Here is a 20750-nt window from a genome sequence, read left to right as displayed (position 1 = left end):
AGTCTGCTGCCTTGGGGTAAACTCGAAGGAGGCATTCCTGCCTTTTTAGGGAGTCAGATTCCCTCTCCATTAAAGAAACTTTGTGTGGCATGCAGCATTTTAAGAGCCCTAAAGTCGGGGGCAATGACTTTTGGCGGAGAGGAGGGAAGAGGGTAGTCAGGACCTTAGAAGCAGAGCATGGGTCCAGAAGAAGAAAGAAAGAGAAGAAAGAAAGCTGAGGGGAGACAATCTCCTGAAGCTACTTTGATAGCAACCAAGCTCTCCTTAACACTGCTGGCAAAGGAACCTAAAACCCCGCAGAATCTACCAGGGCCAAGGACTCCTGGCTAGTCTTGGAATGTGGGCCCCCTAAACCTTCCACTGACAGCTGGCCATCTGTCACGCCCCCGACAGTATTATGGTTCTATTTTGTTCATAGCAAAATCAAGTGCCCCATCCAATCTCAAGGCTCGTACTGCTAGCTGAGCAATGTGAAGATCAAAATTTAAGAGCATATTCTTTTTTTTCTCTAATGTTTATTTATTTATTTTGAGAGAGAGGGAGCGCGCAAACAGGGAGGGGCAGAGAGAGAGGGAGACAGAGAATCCCAAGCGGGCTCCGTGCCACCAGCACAGAGCCCAATGTGGGACTCGAACCCAAGAACCATGAGATTGTCATGACCTGAGCTGAAATCAAGAGTCGAATGTTTAACTGACTGAGCCACCCAGGAGCTCCTTGAGTGCCTATTCTTGAGGGTGAGTTCCCTGGTCTCAGAACCACAAATAGATGTTGCACATGGAGAGAAATTAAAGGGCCATTCAAGCTCACTGCATTTATCCACAAAAGCGGGTCCCCCCAATTCCTCCCTCATCTCCCAGGGGTCCTGAGCTCAGAGCCACCCGTGGATGAGGAGAAGGATGGAACATTCAGTGCTCTGGGGCCCTGCACCCATCCTACACCCTCAGCATGGGGCAACTACTCACAAGCCTTCCTAGCCAGGTGCTTGCCCTGGGAGCACCAGTTACTGGCCTGCACATTTCTCTTGAGCACTGGGTGAACCAGTTAATCTAGTCTTGCCTTTCCTAAATTTTTTTTTTAATCTGGCAGGCCGCTACTGGAGGCTTTCCAATCCACAGCTCAGGCCAACCCTCATAATAAGAAAAATACTACTTTCTATCTGCCTCATTTAGGAGGTTTCTACTTTTTTTCCTTTGGTGGTTAACTAAATTTCATCTTACATAACCGCTGCAAATTTTCTAGAAATTTCCCCAATTAGTGCCAGCAATTACGGAAAGTGTGTGTGTGTGTGTGTGTGTGTGTGTGTGTGTACACATGAGAAATCTCCAGGGGAGTGACCAGGAGTTCTGGTGAATCTTCATAAGAAAATAGCACTTTTCTCTCTATTCACTAAGAAAGCCTCATCTTGCCTACTTTCCAGAAGATTCTGAGAGCTCTATACTTCACAGATTAAAGAACATAAAGAAGTCTTCTCACATTTCTTTTTAATAGAAAAGATAAAGTGAAGTTGGTGGGGATGATGAGAGATCAGGCGTAAAACAGGTTATTGGCAAAACCAAAGTAAACACCCAGATGTCCTGACCTGGGACTTTGGCCTATGGTCCCTGAAATGCCTGTGCTCTGTGTGAGCTAGAATAGGCCCTAGACAAGTTCTGGAGACTCCCACTCCACATACATATCCCCAGTGGCAAATGCCTTCTCTTATCTGGAAGGTTTAGATGTCTTCACAAAACACAGAGACTGGCTATCAGGCATTAAGTGCACACAGAGAGGCCAGCCCGCCATTTCTGAAACCTCTCCATCCCCTTAGATCAAATTCCACTGAAAGGACCAGACACAACATGCCTCTCCTTGCCTCTGGTGGTAAAGGGTTGACTTTTGTAAAGGAGGTGCTTGAGCCTCTAGTTTACACACACACACACACACACACACACACACACACACACACACACACACACTCACATCCTGAAGAGGCGGCCCTTCAATTAGAGGAGGAGTGGGAAATGGAACAGAACTGAGAACAGCTGTAGTTGGGTCTCACGCTGGTTGGTCAACTTCCTCTTCTTCTAAGGGGACTCTGACTCTGAGTGTGGCTTCTGCGGGTGGCTTGTGCTCAGGCTGGGCTGCCAAGCTGGCTCTCCTGTGGAAATGAGGGGAGAGGGACTAGAGCCCCTTCCCTGTGGCTGTGGGCAAGGAGGAGAGCTCCAGGCAGCACGGGGCACTTACAAGTCTCTCGCCTTTCCTGTTCTCCTAATGGGGCATGTGGGTACTTCTCACTCAGGTGGCCCCAAGAGCACTCTGTCCTCCACAGCTGCCCTTGCAAAGTTCTCCCTGATGACATCAAGAGCCCAGTCCTCTCGCGTGGAACCCACTCTGAGGCTGCTTTGTGTTCTTATGACAGCAAGGCAGTGTCTACAGAGAACTCTCCCCAGCAACCCACAGGACAAAAAGCGGTCTTCATGAGGGCTCTGCACATGCGGAGAATAAGTGAACACAGTTTCTGGGCCATGGCTGGGGAGGGCTGTGGGCCACGGGAGAAGACTCGGCTCCCTCCATGGTCCCAGGCAGAGACGAGGAACATGACAAAGTAGAGCTGGAACATCCTTTAAGGAACGTATGCTGACGAGTCTGACAGGAAGCCCAGAGCTCACATGACAAGTTTCAGAGATGTGGCAGCGGTCAGTGTCTAGGGACAGTGAGAGGCTGTCCATAGGGAAGAAGAAGGGCTTCCTGGGCACCAGGTAGCAGATGAAGGGGAAGGAAATGCTGGGGGCAGAGGTGGGGTCACGACATTCCCTGCAGCTGGTCCTCTGACCTGAGCAAATACGACCAGACTGAGTGTCGTGGAGACAAGCAGATAACCGGCCTGCCCACATGTACTCAAGATCTTTCTGCTGAGCAAGTAAATCAGAGATAAGAGAATAGTAGGGTGTGTTTATAGGAGAACGAATGTCAGATTTGTCAGATTTACCTCGAGGGAACAATCTGGAATCATCAGGCCTCCTGGGCTAACGCTGTGTGGAGGCAGGAGCCCAAGGACCGCTCTGTAAGGAGAATCTACTCAGAAAACCTTCATCGTCAGGAGGGGGTTCAAGCGATCAGAGGCTCACCTCCCATCCAGTCCACAGGCTCTGAGAAATCACAGAACTTGTCCCGAGCACCGCTATGACTTTAACCCCAGAAGTAGCCCCGTGACGGGGTCGGAGCACATGCCCCTCAGATCTAGTGCCTTGCAGAAGGCGCAGTTCTCTGATGAACACGGTTTGAGGACCAGACTAAGCACACGAGAGTGAACACAGGGTGGAAGCCCACGGCACCCAGCACTACACAGAGGCCAGTCCACTCTGGAAAACGAAAGGCAACCAACCCACGGATGGGCTCACATCTTTGAGGGTGACTGTCTCCGATCAATGCCAGCTGTAACTTCCTGAGCACTGACCACGGGTCAGGCTCTGTATTGCCGGGTTTTAGGTGTGAATATCTTACTTTGTTCTGACAAAAATCCTCACAGCCAGGTTACTGACAGCTCCATTTCATGGACCTGGAAACTAAACCTCTGCTAAGCTCTTGCCTCTCAGACTGTCCAGTCAGTCAGTGATGGAGGCAGACGCTGATGCTCACTGTCCACAGAGGCACCACATTAGGAACGGCCTGGCCTGGCGATTCTACCTGTTGTATTCACTGCTCGGCTCTGAAGCAGGAAGCAGTGGGGCCTTGGTGGAGCGACCAGGTGGCAGGTCAGCATTTTGAATCCCTGAAGGGTGTCCACTTGGTGAATGTATTCTGCTGTGGACGCCAAGGCTTAAGCACTCCGTGCACACCAGCAGCACAGATGTCCCCTTCCCCAAGGAGAGGTGGCGTCCCCTCCAGGCCCTCTGCCCTCAGGTGTGTAAATGGGCAAAGGCCGCATCTCCCAACCTGAGGTGCAAGGAACTAAGGGGGCAGAAGCCTGGGCACCCAAGAGACTTCTGGGTGCCACGGGCCTGACCCCTGGGCCGCCTTCCTGCTCCACTCGGCTGCCTCTCCAGCTGGTGCACCGAGACGCCTTCAAAAGTCGGATTCCTCAACACCACGCAGGCATTCCCGCCAGAAAGGGGGGTGCAAAGGTTGCCCAGAACCACTCGAACTCGGGAAGACCCTGAGTTGGAGACTCCCCCGCCCCTGGCCAAACCCTTACCATTGTAGGAGAGGCGAGGTTTGCTCAGACACATTATAAAGTGCATTTCCATCTCATCAGAAGCCACAGACTTGGAACAAATGGGGCACTTGAAACCTGAAAGACAGGAAAACGGTGTGAAATGTCTCCTCCAAACCAAGCACGTCCACAATAAACACAGAAACCGCAGATGGCTACAGTCATGTGGGGGTCAGAGTCAACATGGAGAATTACAATCTGGATACACCCTAGACCCGATTTCTCCTTCATTAATTGCTATTTATCACAGCTCCCGGATCCCCCTGTTTCGCCAGGGCTCTCCCTGCTACAGGCCCATCGGTGAAACTTATCAGAAGTCACTGGCAGCTGGTTTGAGTTTTATTCTCCATTTAGATCCTTTCCCCAGGGACTCTAGTGGGCAGCAGCGATAGGGAGGAATAAAATCCAGGCAAACAAATAATCAGTCTCTGAGTAACAAAGTGTTTAATACCCTTCCTCCTCACTAGCTCCAAACCACACGGCTGATCACCTGTGGGAGGAAGGCATAGAGCCGTACCTCCTCGACCACCCATGACCAGGTGGCACCTTGCCTCCCTGCGGCTCAGGCAGCTGTCCCCTGAGAGCGTGGAGCAGCAGGGTGGCCCTCTGGAGCCCTCCCAAATGCCACGCACGCCTTGGCCATATGCCACTGACAGGAACAGCTGTTCCACTACACCAGGCAAACACAGGGCGTCATGACCCTGCCGTCCCCCTCCCAAGGAAGTCTGGACTGCTTAGACAGCCAAGGAGTTTTACCAGAACTGTGCCCAATTATTGGAGATTTTGGTTGAGAATCTTCTGAGCTGCACTCCATGAATCAAACATAGTCCCTTGAGTTATTTTTTTATAAACAACTTAAAAAAATTTTTTTTAATGTTTATTTATTTTTGAGACAGAGGGAGACAGAACGTGAGTGGGGGAGGGACAGAGAGAGAGGGACACACAGAATCCGAAACAGGCTCCAGGCTCTGAGCTATCAGCACAGAGCCCGATGCGGGGCTCGAACCCACAAACCGTGAGATCATGACCTGAGCCGAAGTCGGACGCTTAAGTGACTGAGCCACCCAGGCGCCCCTGAACAACTTTTTAAAGATAAACGATCTCCAATTTCCCCCATTTTAATTTTTATTGAAATTATTTTCAAGTGATCATTTCTTTTCTTTTCTACCAGGAAGATCTAAGACCATCAGCAAGTTATTACTTATTTGTCCACATCAAATTTCATACGTCACAGCCTCTCTCTTTTATGACCACAATTCCTACCCACGCAGTTTGGACATCTTAGGTCCGTGACGGCACATCTAAATACCGTCGTCGAGGTTTGACTCTCCTGTTAAACTTTTAGTTGAAGTGTTCCATGCACAGTTTCACGGGATGCTGGTAATATCGGGCAGCAACAATTTCTTCTCAGATAACAGGCTGAGGGCTTGTACTGACTGTCAGCTGCTCCCTCCCGGACAGTGTCTCTCCCAGGGCCTTGTTCATTCTGTATGGAAAGCCCTGTACTTTGACAGCTGCTGGTGCTGAGACAGGAAGCAAGCCAGCTCCCGTGTTCCCATGTAAGGCACAAATACTTTGCTTAAAGTCTTCTCCAAACCCTCCTCTTTTCAGTGACAATGATCTATAGGACCAGACAGAAAATCCAGGGTCCGGTTAAGGACAGACAAAGTGGACCTCACTCCGTGGCACAGTCCCCATTCCCCCAACCCTTTCCCTCAAAGATCGTTAGCATCCTGTGTCTCAGCTAAAATGTCTGGTGGGGTGCCAGGGTGGCTCAGTCGGCTAAGCGTCTGACTCTTGGTTTCTGCTCAGGTCATGATCTTGCAGTTGGGGAACTTGAGCCACTCACTGGGCTCTGCAATGACAGCGTGGAGATTGCTTGGGATTCTCTCTCTCTCTCTCTCACACACAAAATAAATAAATTAAAAAAAATAAAAACTAAAAGTCTTGCAAATGCTATCAATCCAAGGGCTGTATTTTCTGATCTCTGGGTGGTTATGAATCTATTAATAACAAAACCAGAAGACTGTAAAGAAACATGGTGAGAGAGGGTCCATTCTAAATTTTCAGCCAAAACCAGATCTCAGATGTGTCAGGCTGATTCTTTTCTAACTCAGGTTAGAAATCTACAGACCCAGTGTGGCATATGTGGTGGACAAGGGAGTAATGCACTTGAGTCTTGTAGGACAAGGATGTCTTCACCTCTAACCTAAGTCTCTCTGCATCCTTGGATCTGCCCTCAGGCCCGGGCCCTGCAAAGAAGTTAGTATTAAGTAACATCCCACAGAATGACCAACTATTGGGAGATTGTCTTATTTTCTTCAGAGATTCCTTCATCTTTTTTTTCTGACTCAAAAGACCAAGGTTTTACGACTTGGTGACTACAGGACTTTTCTAGTTTAAACTTGCTACGTTGGCACACTGTCTGCAGGCCGAGGGCTCCGCGCTGGCATGCCAGGGTGGACGTGCTCTGGACCTGCTCCTCCAACGCCAGGCCCTGATACAGTCACTAGGAGGTGCTCAAGCGAACTGTTGCTACTGATAAAAGGCCTTACACTTCACATTACTCACTTTTCTGACACACTAGAGCAGATTCATGGTTATCACTATAATAGCATCAATCATCCCCCATCCCAACATGATTCCCAGAATGCAGGAGCGGGAGTCGAGTTACAGCTAAGGTAGTGGGAAGTAGGCCACCCAACAAGAAGGCCTACAAGGAAATGTCACCGGACATTTATGTCCTAGAAAAACAAACTCCCAGGTTTAGGCCAGTACCTTCCTTGTAAAGACAAAGAGGCCTTGAGGGAAGACATCAGCTCAAACACCTGAGGGGGTGGGGCTGAGACCAAGTCAGATTTCTTAGCTTGCAATCTAAAGTCCTTTCCATCAGGGAAGAAGGAACCCACCACACGTGTGATATTGTGATTTATGATAAGACTATGTATTTGGTCTTTGTCCTGTTTCTGGCACAGAGTTTATAACACCCTGGGAATTCCCTAACATAATAAGACCAGTAGTATTTGGTCTTTTGTCACTGGTTCCCGAAATAGCTCCAGAGCCAGTAAGGTAAAAGGAATGTCTTGTTATTCATAATGAGTCCCTTTCAACCACACCAGAATTTATGTTAATGAGGTGACTTTGCGAAGGTCCCTGGTACACTAAAGATGGGGGGCTAGTTCCAAGGGGAACCAACCAGCTCATCAGAAGGTCTGAACTTTCAGTCCTGCCCCCAACTTCTGGGGAAGGGAGGGGCTAGAGATGGAGTTCAATCACCAGTGGCCAATGATTTCACCAGTCATGCCTATAGACCGAATCACAGGGCTGAGAGAGCTTCAGGGTGGTGAACACGTAGAGCTTCCGGGAGGGTGGTGCCGCCCGGACAGGTTATGGGGGCTCCACGCCACATCCCCATACCTCATTCTCAGCATTTCTTCCATCTGCGTGTCCCTGACTTCTACCCTTTTAAAACGAAATGGTAATCAAGTAAGTAAACTCTTTCTCTGAATTCTGTGAGCGGCTCTAGCAAATTAAATGAACCTGAGAAGGGGGTCGTAGGAACCACTGATTAAGAGCCAGTTGGGCAGAAGCATAGGCGACAACATGGACTTGGGATTGGTGTCTGAAGTGGGGGCGGTCTTGTGGGATTGAGCCCTTAACCCGTGCGGTCTGATGCTACCTCTAGGGAGACAGTGTTGAAATTGAGTCAACTGCTTGGCGGTGCTGGGAAACACACTTCAGAACAGGGTTTTAAGAAAGAGGTGGGTTGGGAAATATTCCATCTGGCGAGGGAGCAGCACTGTGGTAGCAAGAGACCTGTACTTTAGTGAAAGCAGGGTTAGTGCCACTTTAATCACCTACCTCTGGAATGGGGGTGGGTAGGGATTGAAAAATAACTCAGTCTATTATGTGAGTGGGCAATGACAAGACCACCTGGGCTTTCCAGGCTCAAGATGTGGAAAGTCATCTACCCTCCCCAGACCTGTTTCCTCACCTGAAAAATAGAGTACTTTCCCTCACTCTTGAAAGGATCAAATGTGGGGAGCCTGGGTGGCTCAGTCAGTTAGGCATCTGACTCTTGATTTCGGCTCAGGTCATGATCTCACGGTTCATGAGATTGAGCCCCGTGTTGGGCTCTGCATTGACAGAACAGAGCCTGCTTGGAATCCTCTCTCTCCCTCTCTCTCTGCCCCTTCCCCTGCTTGTGTTCTCTCTCCCCAAATAAATAAACTTAAAAAAAAAATGGATCAAATGAGATAATAAACCTGAAAGCACACGAAGAAGCTAATCAAATGTATCATCGAGCCCGGCAGTACTTAATGAGGAGGAAGGAAAAGGAAGGCTGGGGAAGGATCTGGAGGGCGTAGAGGCCACGGGTCATGCCAAGTGTGATGGCAGGGGAAGGGGCAGGAGCTGTCTCTGCTTGTCCCACCTCTGTTTCCTCTGAACTTCTGGAGCGCTGTGCACGGCACTTTCTACACCGCCAGTGTGGAACAATGGTCCCTGTTCAGCCTCTACGGCTCCCACTCTTGCCTGCGATGACAAATAACAGCTCACATTTATGGAGTCGTTACTGTGAGCAGCCACTGGACCTTATGTGTTTCCTCATTTACCATAAAACAGAGTGGGTACTGATCTTCACTTTGCAGAAGAGGACACCAAGGTGACAGAGCCAGGGAGCCAGAGCAGGCACACAGCACCCGGGAAGACTGACCACCCAGCGTGTGCTCTGCTTGCCGGGCTGTGCGACAGGCAGGATGGTCTAAGGAGGAGGCGTTATATGGCAAAAGGATGGTAAATGCTACACAAATGCTGGTGTCACTTAGTAGTAACTTCAAAGCCTCCACACTGTCCCAGCAATTTCTTCTGAAGCATCGTGGGCCTGGATAATCCCATAAACTGAAACAATTGATAATGTTTTTTTCCTGGGAATTCTGTTACTTTGGAAGGACGGAACTATGCCTTCTACTTGGCACTGAGCCTGTAGCACTGGTTTCAAGACACTGAATTTGCAAATTACCTTTTAAATAGAAAATAAACGACAAAAGGCAAGAGAGATGGAGAGCCAAGGGGAGAAAACTATTGTCCCCACCTTCTTTCCCGAAAGGTCATCCGATGATCAAGATGGACTCTACCACTCTACTGCCCCAATCTTTTCTTGTAATTGTCCAGTCTCGATTCAGCATCAACAGCCCTATGGAATGATAAACACTGTGATCTTTATGAGCTATCTGAAGGTTAAAATATCTAGGAAATTTTGATACCATTTTGGAAAGCAGTTCAAGTTCAAGCCAAATTAAAGTCAGCCCTGTGAACAAAGACAAACCAAAGGTCTGCAAAGTCACTCAACTGACGAAATTTTGTGACATTTTGTAAGGGCCCTTCATCAGCACTCAGGAAGCGTGCACAGGAGATGCTTTCTTTTCCTTCACGACAAAGCTACAGGTGGAGCCTCTGGGACACTCCTTAACTGCATCTGAGACCAGACTGCCCACCACGCCCCGGAGCTGGGCGACAGACAGAAAGCACACCCAGCTGCTTTCCCTTCCCTATCTTTATTTTCTTTCAGAGGCAGTGCCCTGCACGTGTCGGGTCTTCAATATTTGCCAATAAGTGGGGGAGGGGAGGGAAGTGTCAGCTAACTCAGGCCTGCTGGCCAAGTCTGACCGTGGGGCCCCGATGCCATCGTCTGCTCCCACCAGGCCTCAGCAGAAGTGAGGAAGTTACATGGTTCCTTGTGCTTCTCTGCCAACCTCTCGAAATGAGGAAGGAATCAATGACAGGGCACCAAGGGGAATTTGTCTGCAATTACCCGATTCTGCGCCGGGCGGGCTCTACCAAGCAAATGCTGCTACAGGATTTCTCCGCCCCAACCTACAGGCGCCCTTCTAATGGAGGCCTCACTTCTGTTCCTTCTCTTGTCATCAGATCAGCCCAAAATTATACAGCCAGAACAGCCCACGAGAGTGTGATCAGCCAGAGCCCAGCTGCTTCCTGTCTTTCAATAGCAGATTGCGTAAATGAGGGAATCCTCAGCTGGGCTACAGACCAGAGCTCCTGAGAGAAGACAAGCTCCCACTCACCACCCAGTGCAGGGCGTTGACCCCTGTAACTGCAGGGTCAGGGTAAGCCCCACTGGTAGGTGAACCAACAGAGACCCGAGAAACATGCACATGGTCATGTACAGGATGCATCTTCCTTCACCTGGGTCCTTCTGATGGGGCAACTGAGGAAGGACAGGAGCACTGGCTCAAGTTACGGCTCTCTCAATCCTCCACGACATTGATCTTGTGATGTAAACCAAAGTTTTTCTCATTTCCCAAAACTGCAACCTTCTCCTTTAAGACCTGATTTCTCGGGCGGGGCGGGACGTGTGCTCTGCATGTTGCCCCAGTTCCCTCCCTGACCCTCCCTCCTATGCTGATGCGCTATTTTAACGCTGCCCCAGTTCTGCCTGTCTCTGGGATCACCTAAAGGGAGAAATCTAAAGAAGCAACCGGGGAAAAGGCAGCCAGGCCGTCCAGGCAGGACCTGCCGTCCCGGGGAAGAGGGGCTGATGCAGACTCCTCTCCCCCAGAGAGCACTACCCTCAACACTGCAGCCCTGTTCAGTTCCAACTTTCCAGCCTGGATCTTTCCCTCTCACATCCTGTGGTGTTTGTCTATGAAATGAGACTTGACTAAACGAATGTGGTTAAATGGGATGTATTACAAAAGAAAGATCAAGGGGTAACACAGGATGACTATCTTTGACATTTCTATACTGCTGAAGAGATGTGTCCCCACGAGCAGATACCCCATTCTTCACACACATTTTCTCCCCCAAATCCTGAGCAGTAACTGGAAACCAATGCGCAATTTAGGAGTTGGTAAGGTGTGGGTCAATCTCTCCTGGAGAACATTCTGGACCGGGGAAAGGCTCAGCAATTCTGACTTGCTTTTTTCAGTATCTCCCTTCTGGACTCAGCCTCTGTACTTCCATTCCAGGGGGGATGCTCACCTGGTGCCCCAGCAACCAAGAAAATTCCCGCAAGTAGATATCAGAAGAGAGCCACACTGATACCTAAAATCAATTTAATGTGTGTGTGTGTGTGTGTGTGTGTGTGTGTGTGTATGTGTCTATGTTTTAACATGTCTGTTGTGATGGTTAAGTTTGTATGCCAACTTGACTGGGTCATGGGGTGCCCAGATACTTGGTTAAACATTATTTCTAGGTGTATTTGTGAGGGTCTTCCTGGATGAAATGAATGTTTGAATTGGTAGACTAAGTAGATTGCCCTCCCCAGTGTTGGTGGGCATCGTCCAATCCATTAGAAGAGCTGAAAAGAATAAAAGGTGGAGAAAAAGAGATTTTCAGCTGTCTGCCTGACTGAAATGGGACACTGGTCTTCTGTCCTTGGACTGGGACATATACCATTGGTTCTCCTGGTTCTTAGGCCTTCAGTTTTGAACTGGAACCAACGCCAAAGGGCATTCCTGGACCTTCAGCTTGCAGAAGACAGATCATGGAACTTCTCAGCTTCCATAACTGTATGAGTCAGATTCTTACAATATGTCTCTTTCTCTGTCTTTCCCTCCCTCCTTCCCACTACCACTGGTTCTGTTTCTCCAGAGAACCCCATACCTCTACTTATTAAATTGCTAAACAATAAAGTTTAAAAGAATGACAACATCAAATGCTGGCAAGGATGAAGAGCAACTAGAACTCTCAGATATTGCTGGCAGGAGCTATTTGGGGAAATGGTCTGGTAGTTCTTTATAAAATGAAACACACCTAGCCTGACCCAAGCAATTCCTTATTTAGATATTTACCCACAAGCAGTGAAAACATAGGTCTACAAATAGATGTTTGTAAGAATTTTCATCAGAACTTTATTCATAACAAGCAAAAACTGGAAATAACCCAACTGTCCATCAATAGAATGGGTAAACAAACTGTGGCATCATGGAATACAAGGGAACACAATGGAACACTCCTCAGCAATAAAAAGCATGACTACTGATATATGCAAAGCATGGATTAATACTAAAAACATGCTGAGGAAGGATACAAAAGAGCACATATTATGATTCCAAATATATGAAGCTTTAGAATAGGGAAAACTCTGTAGTGGAAAAAACCAGGACAGTGACATCTCCAAGAAGAGGTAGGAGTTGGGGTAGCAATTAACTGAAACAGGGATGAGCGACCTTTCTGGGGTGATGAAATGTTCTCTATCATGAGAAAGATTTGGTTTATACACATGCACATACATGTCAAAATTCAGTGAATGTACACTTATGATTTGAGATTTCACTGTTTGCAAATTTTACCTCAACCAGAAAAAAACTAAGCAAATACTGAACTGTAGTTAATGGTACACATGCTAAAGCATTAAGAGGGCTGTGTACTGACATCTACATTAAAATGAAATGCATAAAAATGATGTATAAGTTAACCTTCTTTCAACTTTTCTGTACATGTGAAATTTTCATTATAAATCACCAAGAAAAGTATCAAGCAGTGAGATGTGTGTGTGTGTGTGTGTGTTGTGTGCATGTGTGCCTGCATCAATTTAACTACAGTGGTCAGGGAAGGCCTCTCTGAGGGTGACAGGTGAGCAGAGAACTTGGTGTGTTAGAACAGTCAAGGCCAAGTCATAAGCACATTAAGTACCAGGGGCAACAGGTGACAGCGGGGACAGGCTCTTTCACTATCTATGCTCAAATAAATACCTTTTTTTTTTATTCTGATCTTGTCTGGGTATAGGATTCTTTTTTTTTTTTTTCTTCCAGCTTTATTAAGGTCTAATTAACAAATAAGTGTATTTAAAGTGCACAATGTGATGATTTGATATATGTTGTAAAGCATTCCCACAACTGAGTTAACATATGCATCCCCTCATACGTCTACCTTTCCTTTTGGGTGAGAATACTTAAGATCTTAGCAAATTTCAATTATACATTGCAGGATTTTAAGGTTTCAGGTCTTGTACTAAATTCTTTAATCCACTTTGAGTTGATTTTTGTGTATGGTTTAAGATAGGGATCCAGTGTCATTCTTTTACATGAGATACCCAATTTTCCTAACACTACTGAACAGACTATCCTTTCCCCATTGTGCATTCTTGGCACCTTTGTAAAAAATTAATTGACCGTATATGCATGAGTTTATTTTTGGCCTCTATTCTGTTCTATTGGTCTATGTGTCTGTTTTTATGCAAATGCCATATTGTTTTGATTACAATAGCTTAGTAACATAGTTTGAAATCAGGAAGTGTGATGCCTCCAGCTTTATTCTTCTTTCTCAAGATTGATTTGACTATTCGGGGTCTTCTGTGGTTCCATACACATTTCAGGATTGTTTTTCCTATTTTTGTGAAAAATGCCACTGAAATTTTAATATGAATTGCACTGAATATGTAGATCACATTTTAACAATATTAAATCTCCCAATCCACAAACATGGAACTTTTTTATTTATTTGTGTCTTCTTCAATTTCTTTCACCAATGTCTTATAGTTTTCAGTGCACAATCTTTCACTTTCTTAAATTTATTACTAAGTATTTAATTGTTTTTGATGCTATTGTATACGGGAATGTTTTCTTAATTTCTTTTTCTGATATTTCATTGACTTTACTGAATTTGTTTATTAGGTATAACAGTGTTTTGGTGGAGGCTTTAGAGTTGTTTTGTTTTTTTGTTTTGTTTTGTTTTGAAGTAGGCTTCGTGCCCAGAGCAGGGCCCAATGTGAGGCTTGAACTCATGACCCTGAGGTCAAGACCTGAGGTGACTCTCCGCCTCTCCCTCACTTGTGTTTTCTCCCTCTCTCTCTCTGAAAACAAATTTTAAAAACTTTAAAAAGGCACCTGGGTGGCTCAGTCAGTTGAGCGACCATCTCTTGGTTTCGGCTCAGGTCATGATCTTGTGGTTCATGAGTTCGAGCCCTGCACTGGGCTCCACGCTGGCAGTGTGGACCCTGCTTAGGATTCTCTCTGTCCCTCTCCCCTCTTGCATTTTCTCTCCCTCCCTCTCTCTCTCTTTCAAAATAAATAAATCTTAAAAAAACAAACAAAAAAAACCCCCAAAAACCTGAGCTGAGATCAAGAGTAGGATACCTAACCGACTGAGCCACCCAGGTGCCCCTTTAGAGGTTTTTACGTTATGTCATCTGATGTTTTACTTGTTCCTTTCCAATTTGGATGACTTTTGTTTCTTTTTCTTACCTAATTTCTCTGGCTAGGACTTCCAGTATTATGTTGAATAAAAGTCTGAGTATAGATCATTGAGTTGCTTTCCTTTTCTCCCTCAACGGTCCACAGATAAACTTCTGCCATAGTCTCGCTTCTTGGTGTTGCAAATAGAAAATGTGATACCAGTGTGATTCTTTTTCCTTTGTAAACGGTATGTTCCTTTGGCCTGAAAACTTGAAAGATTTTTCCTTTCATCCTCAGAGTTCAGTTATTTTACCAGGATATGCTTAGATGTGCCTTAGTTATTTCCCCCAGTGGTAAGTCATGAGTGCCGTTCACCAAGTATTTCTGGCATTCCTCCTTCCAGCTATACATTATAGTAGGACTGCGCTTGCTTATTACTCCCTTTGAAGGTAAAGGTGGGTTGTGATTTGCCTGGACTAGTGAAATGCAAGTGGAAGGGACGTATGCACTGCCAAGCAGACTTTAAGCACTAGCTCACCGTCGCCACACACCTGCACTGCCGCATTGGGATGGACCCTCTACCACCTCAGCTTCCTGAGGACCAACGAGCAGACCACCACCCCACGCCCCCCACCCCTTGACCTGTTGGATACTGCAGTGTGGGGGAAAAAAAATCAATGTGTGGAGTTAAACTATTGAGCTTGTGGCACTGTTACTACATTACAAATCTAGCTCTAGCCTGTCCTAATACACTCTTCCTCTACCTCTTCCTCCTTCTAGTATTCCTATTAGTTGTATGACAAATGTCGTGGTTACATCTTCTAGGTCTCTCACCTCTTCCATCACTTCTATGTCTTGGCATTTTCTCAGGAGCTCGGCCTTTCTAACTCCTTCTGGGCCGTGGCCGCCCATCCCCTGCTTAGCTGGAAGAGGTAAACAGCTGGCACTGGAAGTCAAAAAGATGAGACGTGCATTCCAGCCACTATCTTCCCAGAATCCTCTCTGTTTGGATATTCATATTCTGCTTTTTAAGTATACAGACTTCCTTGCATCAGCAACAATCCGCGTACTTGTCATTTTCAATGTCTATGCATTCTATAGTGACAATGTGCTTAGCTCTTTTCTTCTGTGGGTGTTTAGATTCTCAATTTTTACCTACTATAAAGATTCTCTCAGTAGTGTTCTCCATTCTCTACTCTAAGCACAGTATATTCCACCCCCAAAATATTTTTGCTGTTTCTGGATTCTAGGCTGACGGGTTTGAAGGAAAGAAAATCCTATCAGGAGTCAGAACAACCAGGCTCTCCCAGTCACTAGCCAGGTGGTCTGGTGCAAGACACTTAGCAGTATCTGCATAGTGCCCAACACTGTTCTAAAGCCCAATCAAAGACGGATGTGCGGGTGTTCTGTGCAGAGAAAAAGTCATGTGGAACGTGGAGTGGCCATTTTACCAGGCTGTACTCAGTATAGCTCAAATATACTGAGGCTTACTGTTAACATCTGCCTAGTTGAGGAACTCACAAATTCTTCAGGCAAAGAAATGGAACATGAGCTGACCCTACATAGTATATTTTGTGGACTCTAAGGTGGTCATCAATTTAAAGACACCGTTATGAACCTTCAAGAGAGGAAAAAACTCCTGCCAATTATAATTTTAAGATGTGACTATATGACACATCTTGATTTTCGAGTTGTTAAATTGTGAAATGTATGTGCCTTAGAATCAGTGAATATATGAAAAATACATATATGGGTATTTAAAAATATATACAGACTGGGGGCGCCTGGGTGGCTCAGTCGGTTGGGCGTCCGACTTCAGCTCAGGTCATGATTTCACGGTCCATGAGTTTGAGCCCTATGTTGGGCTCTGTGCTGACAGCTTGCAGCCTGGAGCCTGGTTGGGATTCTGTGTCTCCCTCTCTCTCTGCCCCTGCCCTGCTCGCATTGTCTCCCTCTCAGAAATAAACGTTAAATAAACAAACAAATAAATAAATAAAATATATACAGAATGAATCCCAATCATATACCCAATACATGTAGTATTCCTGTTCATTTGCTGCAGATGAAAACAGGCTCAATGAAGATATCTACAGAGGGAACAAAGGGAAGATCTGTGTGCATGGATATGTGCCTGATGACATCAAACCCACCCTACTGCTACAGCAATTCTAGGCAGGTGGAGCCCGACAGCAGCATTCCAGTCAAGTGAAGAATAGGAAAGGCATTTGCCAGGAACCAGAGCTATGGCTACTAATTAGTTCTGTTCCCTTTGACACTCTAACCCATTTCTTCCAGACAGAGGCCCTAAAAGGTCTGCTTAGGAGGGAGTGTTGGGGAGAGGGTTAAGTGGGGACCTGAGGGTCTGACGACCCAAGCCTGAGGTATGAATACAGAAAAAAGCCTTAGAGTGAGCGTGATCAAGTCCCCAACTAGGAGCCAGGAAAGATCAGTGTCAAATTATAATCCTTTGTCACCTGGCTACCATGCTTAGGCAAGTTTAGGGGCATCCAATCATGATTTGAAAAGTATGCATGTAGACTCCAGGTGAACATTTGGCTTTTGTTTTAGAGAGGTCTTATTTAAAGGACGGATCATGGATTATAAGAGGAAGATGATCTAACATCTAAAGAGTCAAGCCAGAATTTCTTTAAATTCTTAGATATTAGTGATCACCCAAAAGCTAGGCAACGGGAGAAACAGGTCCGGCCAGGAAATGACTAGTTACTAGCTGAATACCATGTTTTCCTCTCATTGGCTGCCCCAACTTCATTCCAATCCTTTGTATACCACACACCTATGGGCCTTGGACCCGATACCCGTAGCCACTGTTGGAGTGGGCCTTCCAGTGTCTGGGCAATGCCAGAGAACACTCTTAGGAGTGGGCAGAAATCCTCAGCCTTTTCTTCCTAAACTCAACAGCAATGAGTGGGGCCAAGGTGATGTGGGTCACCTCAAAAAAGACAAAGGGAACAATAAAATCTGGTCTTGAGGCAAAAAAGGGCAGTTATTACCTGCAGAGGATCTGTGGACTGATGAGCAACAGAAGGGGGCCTCACTTCTTCCAATTCCAGAGGGGGACACCGTCTGAGCAGGACACCAGCCGCGCAGGTCTACCGTCATTCACAGCAGTGCCCACAGCCCGGACTGTGCTGAGAATCACCCTATCACTCGCCTGGTTCTCCCCTGTTTATACTCTTTTTCAAGTCCTGGGGTCTTGACTGATTTATTTAAAAAAGAACCTTTAACGAACTTTGTTGTTGTTTTTTTTAACTAAAGTGTGCATATGTATGCTTTTGGAGGTGGAATTGGAGACGAAAAGGAGAGTAAGGGAAGGGACAGAGAAGGAAAGTCTCACACAAAATCTATACAGAATCAATAGTTTATTTCTGAGTTTCTGAAGGCATTGTCTACTCTAGCGTCCATATGGCCGATGGGAATTTCACTTGGAGAGAAGGAAAACAGTTGAATGTACTACTATATCATGTTCAACCAGAATCCGACTCACCAGGCAAATGGACGTGACACTCAACGGCTAAGTGACGGCTCATCGTGAAAAACACCATTTGCCTGGCCCTATCGATGCCGACAGCCCCGGCCTTCCTGGAGGTCTGCTGGCAGGCTCTTCCGCAGCTCCCAGTGTCCTCTCAGGATGCAGAGCGCGTGCTGCGGTACCCCCTTCCTGACAACTACCCCCTCCAGCCTGGGCCCTGGCACGCAGCACTTCTGCAGGCTGAGCTCGGTTACTTGGCAGAGTGAATGTTGGCTGGCTTCTTGCCTGGGCCTAGACCTGGCCCCTTCCCAGCAGGGCATCCTCTGCTCAGCTGTACCTCCAACGCAGAGGTAGACGGAAGCAAGGACTCGGAGGACACAGTCCTTGAGGCCACAACTGTGCTTTGAAATGGAATCTAAAGAGGAAGAAGCCGAAGAACAGAATGGGGCTGTTTTGACAGTCTGACAGCAGTAGAGCGATCCATCTTATCAAAGGGAACTGTAAGGGTAAGAGAAGACCTTCATGCTTCAGCCTTTGCTTTTCTGTCATCCACGGCCGTGAGTACCGCAGAGGAGGAGATGGAAAGACCCTGGAGAGCTCTGAGGTACTGACCAACCAATGAGTTCAAAAAGGATTCCCCAGGGACCCTCCAGACACAAAGCACGAGCCAGAAGGATCATGAATTCTAAGCTTCCTAAAATAGTGTATGACCACTATCAAGACATATAAAGTGTGCTACTGGACTGGTTTTCTTCATCTCTGGTTCAGATTACTTTGAGTCTGGTAGACAAACAGGGGAGAGGGAGAGGGGACAGCAAGAGGAAGACACTCCGACGTGGTGGCAGAAACAGGGCAATATCTCACAAATCCCTATTCACGGTACCAGTGCCGGGTGAAGAAAGTCAGGGGTCTCCTAAGGAAACGTAATCTGGCTGGCAGGGCAGACAAACAGTGTGATATGATGTGACATATAGAATCACATGTATGTCAGTGGACAAGATGTCAAGCCAGCAGGCTGACCCTGTACTGCGCCTTACACGCATGTATGAAACGGGAGGACTACATAAACTGGGAAGTCCTTCTGCATGCTGACATTTTTGGCTTGGTGATTATTTTTGCACAGATTTTAACATCCCCTCATTTCAAGTCAGTACATCCCTTCACAAAATATTGGCATCGGGAACCTAAATACCCATAAATATCACTTAATGAAATCCGTGGAAGACAAAAGAATCAACAAACAAAAAAACAAGCAACCAAACAGAACAGAACAACATGGGTCTGGACTCAGAATTCTGGCATTCAAGTCCCAAGTGACGTCGCCAATGCCAAGTCACCTAGCTTCCGTGAGCTCCCCATTTTTTAGTTTGGCCAGCCTAGCCATTAACAAAAACATATGTGTAAAAAGCCATACAAGCGTGTGACAGGCAGAATACTGGTCCCCCAAATACGTCCAGATCCTAATCCCGGATACCTGGGAATGTTACTTTCCATGACGAAAAGGGCTCACAGATGGGATAATTTAAGGATCTTAGAACAGAAGATTATCCAGGATTAACCAGGGAGGCCCAGTGTAATCACAAGTCTCCTCCTTAGAAGGGGATGAGACTGACCTGAGAATCAGGGGAGCAGACATCAGAGTCAGATGTGAAGATGCTAGGCTGTGGGCTTTGAAGAATGGAAGAGGCCATTGAGTCAAGACAAGCAGGAGCCTCTACAAGCTGGAAAGAGTGAGGGAACGGCTTCTGTTCTAGAACCTCCAGAAGAAATGCATTCCTGCCAACACCTTGATTTTAGCCCAGTCAGACCATTTCAGACTTTAACCTCCAAAAATGTAAGAGTAAATTTATGTTATCAAATTTGTGATAAGTTGTTATAGCAGTAATAGGAAATGAATGCAAAATATTTTAGGAGACATGGTTATTCTCCTAAAGGATTGAATTTTAAAAGGGGGAAGTAGCTGGGGTTCCCTGACTCTACTAAAAATTACTGCAGCACGATATCATCTCTTGAGGCCAGCCATCTGCCACACTCAAACAGGATGAGCAACCAAGTGGGTCAGTCTGTCTGTCCATTCATTTTTACTCTAGTTATTAAGGGGTTAGGAAACACGGTGAAACACTGAATATAATTTCTACCCTTGAGGAACTGATAATCTATTAGGGAAGAAGAGAGATAACAAGGCCACAGAGTTCTTATTCTTTCTGCCATTTTCCTAGCCTTAGGTGACTGTCTAGTGGATGCACTGAACATGCAGCTTCTTGACCTGAACACTTCTAGAATAGACACCATAGGATCCATCAACCTGAAATAATATGCCAGGTTCTGTGGTAGGTATGTTTTTTTCTGGGGAACAGATCCATAGCCTGTCAAAAGGTTTAGGTTTGTAACCCCAAAGTTCAGAACCATTTGTGTAATAAAAGATTACAGATAAAAGATTATCCACCATTTTGAGATATTTTGACAACAGTGCAAACACTTAGGACTTACTTTTAGTATGGAGAAGAGGGACCGCCAAGAGAAAGAGAAAACTGAACCAGGCCTTCCAGGGCTCCCTACCTCATGATCAGGGTCATTTAACATTTACTAAAGCACACCAGAGGGCCACTTACAAGTTCCACTAAACACATTTTCCCGGGGCGCCTGAGTGTCTCAGTCGGTTAAGTGGCCGACTTCGGCTCAGGTCATGATCTCACACTCCGTGAGTTTGAGCCCCGCATCAGGCTCTGTGCTGACAGCTGAGCCTGGAGCCTGTTTCAGATTCTGTGTCTCCCTCTATCTGACCCTCCCCCGTTCATGCTCTGTCTCAAAAATAAACATTAAAAAAAAATTAAAAAAAAACAAAACAAAAAAAACCCAAAAACACATTTTCCCTCTCTACCGAGTCCGCATACATGTGCTAGTCCCCAGCTTCTACAACACTCTCAGTATC

The 20750-nt window shown here is 46.4% G+C and overlaps 1 protein-coding gene across 3 annotated transcripts in view; it reads right to left on the bottom strand.

Moving 5' to 3' along the window:
• ZNRF1 (zinc and ring finger 1) overlaps positions 1-20750 on the bottom strand; it is a 104245-nt gene that overhangs the window by 10196 nt on the left and 73299 nt on the right. For all 3 annotated transcript variants that reach the window (XM_019413177.2, XM_019413179.2, XM_019413176.2), the window contains exon 2: positions 4175-4270. In XM_019413177.2, the coding sequence (XP_019268722.1) occupies positions 4175-4270 (96 nt within the window). The remainder of the gene's footprint in view (positions 1-4174; positions 4271-20750) is intronic.

This window comes from Panthera pardus, unplaced genomic scaffold (genome assembly GCF_024362965.1).
Source record: "Panthera pardus isolate Hobbes unplaced genomic scaffold, ASM2436296v1 HiC_scaffold_19, whole genome shotgun sequence".
NCBI lineage: Eukaryota > Metazoa > Chordata > Mammalia > Carnivora > Felidae > Panthera > Panthera pardus.
This window is presented reverse-complemented; position numbering and strand designations above follow the sequence as displayed.